The 9660-nt window shown below is 33.5% G+C and overlaps 1 protein-coding gene across 4 annotated transcripts; it reads left to right on the plus strand.

Moving 5' to 3' along the window:
* Window positions 1-300: 300 nt before the first annotated feature.
* LOC112754227 (uncharacterized) lies at window positions 301-6087 on the plus strand. Of its 4 annotated transcripts, XM_025801797.3 has the most exons (9): window positions 302-670; window positions 892-935; window positions 2196-2251; window positions 2372-2491; window positions 2578-3850; window positions 4334-4802; window positions 5002-5076; window positions 5171-5281; window positions 5750-6087. In XM_025801797.3, the coding sequence occupies exons 6-9, from the start codon at window positions 4755-4757 to the stop codon at window positions 5882-5884; spliced, it is 369 nt and encodes a 122-aa protein (XP_025657582.1). In that variant the 5' UTR covers window positions 302-670; window positions 892-935; window positions 2196-2251; window positions 2372-2491; window positions 2578-3850; window positions 4334-4754; the 3' UTR covers window positions 5885-6087. The 4 variants fall into 4 exon arrangements, with proteins under 4 accessions (XP_072076648.1, XP_025657582.1, XP_072076647.1 ...); XM_072220547.1 differs by having other exon boundaries at window positions 301-670; window positions 2578-4802; window positions 5763-6087; XM_072220546.1 differs by having other exon boundaries at window positions 2578-4802.
* Window positions 6088-9660: the final 3573 nt, after the last annotated feature.

Below are 9660 nucleotides of genomic sequence, written 5' to 3' on the forward strand. Positions count from 1 at the left end.
AGCAGGCATAAGGGAAAGCTTGAGACAGAGAGCTTGCTGCAATCAAGAGGTGTTAACTGAACTTCATTAAGGCTCTCATTTCCAAGGTAGCATCCTCACACTACAAAAAAAAGAGTTTAAAATGGCATTTATATTATGGCAGCTTTAAAGAACTGCCATAATATTCAGATATTATGGCATTTTATGATGTTGCCATAATTAATTTTTCAAAAATGGCATTTTTGGTGATTTTGGCGGTTTTCAACAGCCATTATTGAAACCAGTATTTAAAAAAAAAAAGGCCAAAAGCCCAAAACCAAGGAAACCCTAACACTTATCTTATTTGGTGAAAAAGTGAAACCTGAAAGTGAAACTCGATCTTCTTAGCGGCGTTCTCCAATCTCCTCCAACGACGATCTTCTCCGGTGACATCTCCTCCAGTGACAGCTTCTCCAGCGGCGATGTCCTTCTGTATTCGCCTCCTGTGACGATATCCTTCAATGACGATCTTCTCCGCGACATCTCCTCCAACGACGATCTTCTCCGGCAACACCTGGAGGCATTCTCCTTTGGCGACATCTCCTCCCGTTGCGATCTTTTCCGACGATTCCTCTTCCAGCTTCCTCTTTGCCATCTTCTATGTCTTATCCGCCAAAATTCTCAGTGCCTCCCTTTTGTTCTAGATCGGCAGGTCAGTTTTCTATCTTTTTACATTCTAGGGTTCAAAAGTGCAATTCTCTGCTTTTTGATACTGTGATGAGTCTCTTCTTTAATACGAATATAGTTAAATTGAACAAGAAGTACATTATTTAGATTTTCTTTATTTAAGAAAAATAAATGTATTCTCATTGCTGTGTGAATGAATGCTTATGTTATGTTTGATAAATGTGATGTAAATTTTGATAATGACAGTGTTTGATGATGGAAACCAAGTGCAGGAGAATAGCTTCATATATGTGAGTGCTATTTCTTCTTTTTCCAGCTTTAGTTTGTAAATTAAAGCTTAAATCTTTCAAATCGCTGCATGCTTAGTTATACTCTGCTTCTACTTTTGCTCGATAGGTAGGAATTTTGTTTTTCTTCTATTTCAAAATTGATTCAGTATCATTTTAAAATCGATTACGTATTTTAAACAATAATTCAAAAGATAAGGTAAAATCACATGAGTATTGAGTGTTTGATCCTAATATATGGAATTTGGCTTGCTTTTCGATGGTTGATTCTGATTTTGGTGATTTTTTTCTTTTTCGTTATTATTATTATTATTATTATTATTATTACTAGAAGCTTGATTGCCACACTGCTAATCTGCTCCCATTGAAGCTACAGTTTTAAATATTTGTAGATATTGTTATAATTAGACATTAAATTTCATGTTTTGAAACTTTGATAGATATGAGTAGTTTTGTTGGAGATAAAAATGAGAGGGATAGTTACTATACTGAATGTATTTATGGACTTGAGAAAAGATTTAATACAATTAACAGAGACCAAAAGGTAGTTATTGAACCCAATTCTCTTTCTTATATGTAATATATTTATATGTATATGCACATATAATAAAGACTATTATTAATATGCATATTTGAGGCTGATGGTGATGTGTCTTTAGCTTGATTCCCCCACCCTCTCTTTTGTCATGATTTTTTTAAAGTGAGGTTCAGTGTGATTTGCGTGTCTGTTTCTTTTTTTTAGGTGTTAAAGTTAGGAAGCAAGTTGTGTTAGATGGTCCGGTTAGCTGTGAAAAAAGCATTGCACTTGCAATGCTTGTGCATTGCAACGTCAAATTGATTGTTTTATTTTTTGTCCATGTATGCTCCATTTGTCGTGGAGCTTCTTTGCTCCAATCTAAGGAAGAGAATAATATAATACAGCAAGCTAAAAGTTTGAAAAATCAAGAAAGCCAAGATTAGTTGCTTTAGAAAGATAGATTTTATTATAGCAGCTATGATATATCTCGTTGGCTCGTTGCCTTAGTCTTTGGTGAGATTTTGTATATATAAGTTCCTTGAATTTTATTAATGGGTGTGACACATTTCTTTTAACTTAATTCATTAGTTTTCTTTTATAAGTTATTGTTCTTTTTTAATTTTGTTCAGGTTCTATTCTGCAGTTCTTTTTTACTACTCATCTTCAATTCTTTTTTTTCTTCTTTAATTTTACTGTCACTATTATTTAAACATGGTATCTAGATATAATTAAAAAATGGTTTGTAGATGGTCATGCCGCATTTGAGGCAATTGCTTCTTCAATCAAGGATGCAAAATTAGAGGTTTGTTTAGTCTAGTACGAGAACATTTGAGGCCACTTAATACGTAATTTTTTTTACCACAAGAAGAAAAATAATAGTCAATTTTGAGTTCTGTTCAATGATTGAGAGATTTTCATGCAGATATTTATTTGTGGCTGGTGGTTGTGCCCAGAAGTGTATCTAAAGCACCCTTTTCATGCTCATGCTTTACAATAATAAATGTAATGACCCAACTTTCAGAACGTCATGATTGTACCAAAAGTAAGGCATTACTAACCTGCTTTCCTTTATTAACTATTTACGAAAATCAAAATCAAAACTCCTAACCGATACTGTTCAAAAACTAGGTTCTCTGCGATTGCGTTATCGAGCTTGCCTCAAAAGAGGTTCTAGCTTAAGGATGACATAATGACAATGAGGATTGAGATGCTTGATGATATATCAGAGGTGTTCCCTTTACTGATCTTCCGGAGAAATCCGTACCTTCAGAAAAGATCTTGCGTAGTCAAAAAACGGGGTTGTTACATTCTACCCACCTTAGAAAAATTTTCGTCCTCGAAAATTGCTAGAATAAAATAAGTTCAAACTGAAATCAAAGAAAGCAGAATATATGGACAGAAGTATAGACATTGTCAAGGAGGAATATTCAAAGAGTTACGTAAGACATCAGATTCATAGGCAAGCAAGGGTATACAAGAATGACAAGGTATGGTTGGAAAATAATCAAATCACATTCTGAGAAGAAAATTCAAACCAGAGAATCCCAATGAAAGCAACGAAGAAAAAGATGGCCCGAGTTTGCGTGGCACGATTAAAGATTATACGTTGAATCGAAGCTAACTTTATAACCTCTAACGCTCCCAAACCCCGTGAGTCGCATCACCTATAACTTCTATTGAGTCTATGATAACCTATTAGTGTTCCCATATACATAAATCATTAGTATTAAGTTGGCCAGACCTAATACCATGAGGCATGCAATGGTAAACCAACAGTGTTAATCATCAGACAGTCATGCAAATAAAACACAAACTCTTGTTATCAGAACAAGTTACTAAGCATGACAGACACTCAAAGTATGCAATGAAGCATAGTCAGTCCATTCCCAAGGCTCTAACAGGAACGAAATGCTCTGATACCATTTGTAACGACCTAACTTCCAGAACGTCATGATCGTACCGAAAATAAGGCGTTACTAACCTACTTTCCTTTATTAACTATTTACAAAAATCAAAATAAAAAATCCTAACTGATACGGTTCAAAAACTAGGTTCTCCGCGATTGCGTTATCGAGCTTGCCTCAAAAGAGGTTCTAGCTTAAGGATGACATAATGACAATGAAGATAGAGATGCTTGATGATATATCAGAGATGTTCCCTTTACTGATCTTCAGGAGAAATCCATACCTTCAGAAAAGATCTCGTGTACTCGAAAAACGGGGTTGTTACAATAAACCTTCATACTTCACACTCATCAACTAAGCTATATATAATAAATTCATTATAGGTATCCAAATGCACCTGTCACCTCCATCTTCCCTCAATCAAGTTGTCATTCCCGTTTCAGAAACTAATCAAACAAGACACCATCATAATAAAGGCAGCCTTGCAAGTCCACCAGGTAAGTGAGTTTGTTGTGCTATTGCCAAACTTTTCTAAATCTGTTCTAGTTATATTTGGTAAAATTAAACAAATCCAAAAATTTTATGGTACACCATTATTTTTTATAAAATGCAAAATGAAGAGTTTTATAAAATGCAAAATTCATCTTTTGATGAGCTAAAGATTAGTTATAAATATAATAAGGTTTAATTGTTTGTTAGTTTTCAAAATCCTGACTTGTGTGGAAAGCTTTTTTGGAAATTCTGACTTGTGTGGGTGGATCGCCGTTTCTAGCGGCATGTACACCTAGTCCCTCACCAAGGAAAGAAAAATATATTATTAAAAATAAATTAAATTATATATATTTTTATATATGAATATATAATAGCTGATTTTGTATGTATACATAGCATTTTTTATTTTTTTATTATATTTTTTTATTTAACATATATGGATATTCTTGGAATTGTATATAAAGAATTAAGGATTTGTAACATACAAGGGGCAATAATGGTGAAAAGAGCAGAGAGGATACTTCTGAGACTCTGAGAGCAAGGGTAGTGGTGGTGGCAGTGGCCGTGGCAGCGTTGAGATGAGATCAGAGCCATCGATAACATCACTTGAGAGTGGAATAACATTGAGCACATCAACGCTGGTAGTTCTGTCAAGCAGGGTATCAAAGGCGCTGAGGTTTGAGGACTTGCTGAGAGCACCAGCTGAGTTGATTGGGAGAGGGATGCATGGGAGCCTCTACAAGGTGATGCTAGTCAACGGTGTGTTCTTGGCTGTGAAGAGGATCAAGGATTGGGGAATCTCCAAAAGTGATTTCCAGAGGAGAATTGGGAAAGTTAGCCAAGTCAACCATCCATTTGTGTTGCCACCTCTTGCTTACTATTGTTCCCGCTAAGAGAAGCTTCTTGCATATGAGTACATGGACAATGGGAGTCTCTTCAACATGCTCTACAAAGTTGGTAAGTTATTTTTCTCTATTATATATCTGTATTATTTCTGTAAAATATTATAGCATTTTTTGTTAATTACAAGTGTCTCCAATTTTAATGGAAGAATCATGATGAATAGTCTTGCATGCCAAAATCAGGTAGTAAAATGTACATATACTTTTGAGTCTGTTTTGGTTTTATATTAACATCACTGACTTTTGTCTTCAAGGCCCTCTGGTACAAAATTCTTGAGCTTAGGTTCTTGCTTCAGAAGCCATTTTCAAGTTCAAATAGGTTACCTCAGGTCTTTTCCTATCCCAATTTTAAGATTTAATGCAATTTGCTGTTCACCATATTTGAGTTTCATGACTGATGATAACACGAAATATTGTCTGCAGGATCCGGTCAAGTTTTCATTTTGTGAAGCAGATGGAAATGTTAGAGTAGCATACTCAGATTTGATTACTTCTTCCAATGAGACTTTAGATTCTATATTGGAACTCCAAGAGGTGTGTTTCTTGACTTGGAACTTACATATGAAAATTGTGGCGGTTTTCTGAAAACCGCCGTAATAACTAGAATGGCGCCCAGAATTACGTCGCTTTCTAAAACCGCCGTAAATACCCAAAAAAACTGCCGTTTTAACCAGAATTTTTTGTAGTGTCATCCTCCATATTTACTATTAGTATTTAGTACTACTACACTGCCCTGTATCTGATTTGCAACTTACAACTACATTTCGACTCCATTCTAGTGCTAAGTGCTAACTTACTTTAATTACAGTAATTAATTAATAATTAATTGTTAGTACTCCTTATATAATTGAGCTGCTCCATTTTCATTGCATATTATATACTATTGTTTGTGGTAATCAAAATTGCTTTTGTCATTTTATGGTTTGTATTTGGTTCTTCTTGTCTTGTGTACCCCGTTGGGCATGTGGGGGCACTCTGCCATTGCTCATTCATTCAATATAGCTGCACAATATAGGACAAAGTTCTACTCATCACGTGCACGACAACACCTTAACTGCAGCTGTGATTTTTGATGAGATTCCAGAAGACGATAAAGAGGTTTTCTTAACGGGTGCTACTTCCAAGCTCGGCAGATAAATACATTTTTCTAGGATTAGTATAAGGACTAAGTTTTTTATGTACATAGTATCACTTTTCTTTTTCTTTTTTATATGAAATGTTCATAGAGTTTAAGTGTTATAACTATTTTTTTTCTTTTTTCTTTTTATTTGCATCACGAATCAAACTTGTACAATGATTATTGATTAATAAAAGAGGCTATAAAAATTTTATTTTGTGAATTTGTGAATTTAATTAAATATTTCATGTTGTAGTAATTAATTTTAGTATATTTATATTACGTATAATAAAAAATAAAAAATAAAAAATAGTACAATATAACTAAAAAAAATGTTACTAAAGAGCTTTTGTAACATTTTTTAAGTGTTACAAAAAATATCTTTGGTAACATTTTTTGAAGTGTTACAAAAAATATTTATGGTAACATTTTTTTAAGTGTTACATAAAATATCTATTGTAACATTTTTTAAGTGTTACAAAAAATATCTATGGTAACATTTTTCTAAGTGTTACAAAATATATCTATTGTAACATTTCTTTAAGTATTACTAAGAAAAGTCTATTGTAACATTTCTCATAATATTACTATAGAAGATCTATTGTAACATTTTTACTAAATGTTATTAAATATTTTGAAAAATATTAGTAAAACTCTTTAGTAACATAGAGTATATTTAACATTTGTTAGAATGTTACTAATATACATAGGTAACATTTTAATATGATTTGGTAACATTTTTTAAATGTTAGTAAAACTCAATTATGTAGTAGTACTAGAACTTCACATCGATACTGATATTTAAGCTTAACAAAATAAATAACTTAAAACCATAAACCATAAACAGGGTTATCTAAACTTAGGAAATTTCTAACTAATACCAATCATACTGCTGTATCCCACAGCCTTCGCCAAACTACCTTCCATACAATCCCATCACCGTCGCCTACCTGACCTCCTCAGCTCCAGACAATCACAAGTATATTCAAACAAGTAATACAATACACAGGTAATATTCAAGTATAGCAAGTAATTCAAGAAGCAAGTAGACATATTATACATTTAGACAAACTGCAAGTAATCAAAGCAAACAAGCACATAAGAGATGCATATGATGAATGCCTGTCATATTGGCTGTGATATCTATAAGACCCAGAGCTTTTGAAAAGTCTTATTATGAAATAATTTTATTGAAAATAATTAAAGGTAGTTTTGATTAATTGGATTTGAAATTAGTTAAGGTTTTTATCTAAACCCTATAATTATGGATTATTTTCCTATTTACAATTTAAAGTTTTAGAAATTCGGAAATAATGAGGTTTGGCTATTTAAATTAGAATTATATATAATTTTTCAATTTTTGAGCTATATTCTATATTTAAAATATAAAGTTGGTAGTTATGAATTAATAAGAATTTTATATGATTTGATTTAAATAATTTATATTTATATAATTTAATACTTTAAGTTTTAAAGATAAAGAAAATTAATTATATTACCATGTATTTTCAATTAGAGTAATTGATTGAGAATCAATTAGTATTTTAATACAACAAATAATATTTTAAAGTAATTTTTAGAGATTTAATTAAATTTCAAATTATTATTCTATACCCCAATTTTATTAAAATTACCTTTCTCTAATTAAACCCAAAAATTCCCAATTTTATACACAAACCATAATTTTACTAACACTCACTTAACTCATCAAAAACCCTAGCCACCCAACCCCTCACCCATGGCTCACCATCACTCACACACCAATACACACACATAAGCAAACACAACACACACACACACACACACACACACACACACACACTGAAACAAAAAGAGAAGAAATGGGGAAGGGGGAAGGGACCACGGAGAAGAAGGGAAGAGGGGAAGGAGGAGCTCGCTGGCCAGCCGTGCCCCGCCACCACTCCAGCTCCTCACCGCCGTGCTGCATCGCCATCTGTGGAGAGTCACCGCCGTTACGAAGCGAGAATTGAGGAGATCCGAGAAAGAGAGAGGGAGGGGTGGTGGGAGAAGGAGACTGCTGTCATAGCTGCCGCGGTTCGTGCTCCAGCTCGTCGCCACCATCGCGTCGCCTAAACAGTCGCCATCGTTCATTGCGTTGCCACCATGCCACATCACTGTCGAAAGCAGAGCCGCGAGGAGAGAAGGCTCGCTAGTGAGAGAAGGACGCGGGCTTGGAACCACCGCGCCTTGTCGCCGTTCCTCGCCATTTCTGTCGCTATCGACGATGCCTTATTTTGCTCGCTACTGTCGCTCGAGGTTATTGTCAAAGCTGCTGTCGGGTCGATTCAGAGTTTTGGTCGCTTGGTTTTGTCATTACAGTAAGTATTTATGTTTTGAAAATCTCTGCATTAGTATTCTGTTATGTTTGGTTATAAAATCTGAAGTTCTGGTAACATTAGGTCGTGTTCTGAGTGTTGCATGTCACTTTTAAGTTGCTGTGATTGCTGCGAAGGTGATCAGGGGCTGAGGTTTGGTTGCCGTTGGTTTTGGGCTGAGAGAAAAGAGTTTTATTAACGCGTTTGGTCTATGGTTTCGACCCGTCGAGGTAGGGGCTTTTTCTAAAAACTTATTTTTTAATTGGAATTGTTATAAATTGATTTTGATATGAGAAATTCATTTTTGGTGATTATGTAAGTCTTATGAATTGTCTGGTTTGTCTTGGATGAATATGGTTGTCTGTTTGATTGAATTATTGACTGATTTTATTAAATTGGAGATTTTCGATTAGATTGAATTGAAATGATTTTAATAGTTGAAAGCCAGAATTTTATTTTATTGGAAACTGATTTATCTTGAACCCATTCGAAAGGGTTGAGGATTGGTTTGGTTGGGACCCGAAAAGGGTGGCAAAGTCTAAGTTTTAGGGGAGGTGTTGTCGAAATTTCTATAAAATTCGAGACTTTGTTGAAACATTATTTTAAAAATAATGAATTATGCCTTGAGTTGAATTATTGATAACTGAATTATGTTTGAACTTATTTATTAGGAAAATTATTATATTTTTTAATGTGATTTATTTAAGAAAAGAATTATGTTTTAAAGTCGATTTAAAGATGAAAATACTTATGTTTTGGAAATTGATTAAATAAGTAAAATTGGAGGAGTTTTAGTGGATTTAAGGAAAACTTGAATTTCGATTGACTAATTTTACTTTACGATGTTTTAGGAAAAGTTTGAACTATTCTTCCAAGTTTTGGTTTAGCAAAATTACAATAATTCCCGAGCCTTTGGAAAACGCTTCAGATTTAAGAATGAAATTAAAAATTGGTTTTTGGTTCAGATGATTTGGTTTTAGTTTAAGTAAGTTGGTTTCGAAATTGGTTCAGAATATTTAGATACATGACTTAGTTTTGGGTTTAATTCTATTTCTTTATTTTTAATTATTCAAATAAAAAGATAAGGTTTTAGAGGTTTTCATTGAATTTAAAGAAACGAGAGACTCTGCTGAGGAATTTAAGACCAAATCCTGATTTAGAATGATTGATTTTGAGTCTTTCAGAAGAGATTTTGAACTTGGCATGGTTTTGAAGTCGTTTGGGAGTTTTAGAAAGATTTTGCGAGAAGTGGCTCTGTTTTGAAAGGAAATTGATTTGAGAAAAAGTGTTCCTTGAATAAGTTTGTTATTAAAAGTGAATGGGCCAATGATGAGTTTGATTATGATTTGAGACTGATTTGGGAAACCTATGATTGAATTATGAATATATGTTGAGATTGGGGACGAGCTGAGAATATGACCAGTGACAAATGAACTATTTTCAAAATGATATTCTATTTT

The sequence above is a fragment of the Arachis hypogaea genome, chromosome 16 (genome assembly GCF_003086295.3).
Source record: "Arachis hypogaea cultivar Tifrunner chromosome 16, arahy.Tifrunner.gnm2.J5K5, whole genome shotgun sequence".
In the NCBI taxonomy this organism is placed as follows: Eukaryota; Viridiplantae; Streptophyta; class Magnoliopsida; order Fabales; family Fabaceae; genus Arachis; species Arachis hypogaea.

What these genes read in the sequence shown, in the direction of transcription:
- LOC112754227 (XM_072220546.1), top strand. Translation starts at nt 4,755, where the DNA reads ATGAGTACATGGACAATGGGAGTCTCTTCAACATGCTCTACAAAGTTG. An exon ending in CAACATGCTCTACAAAGTTG is followed by an intron (nt 4,803 to 5,001) that starts GTAAGTTATTTT and finishes TTTGTCTTCAAG; the next exon opens with GCCCTCTGGTACAAAATTCT. An exon ending in CTATATTGGAACTCCAAGAG is followed by an intron (nt 5,282 to 5,749) that starts GTGTGTTTCTTG and finishes CATTCAATATAG; the next exon opens with CTGCACAATATAGGACAAAG.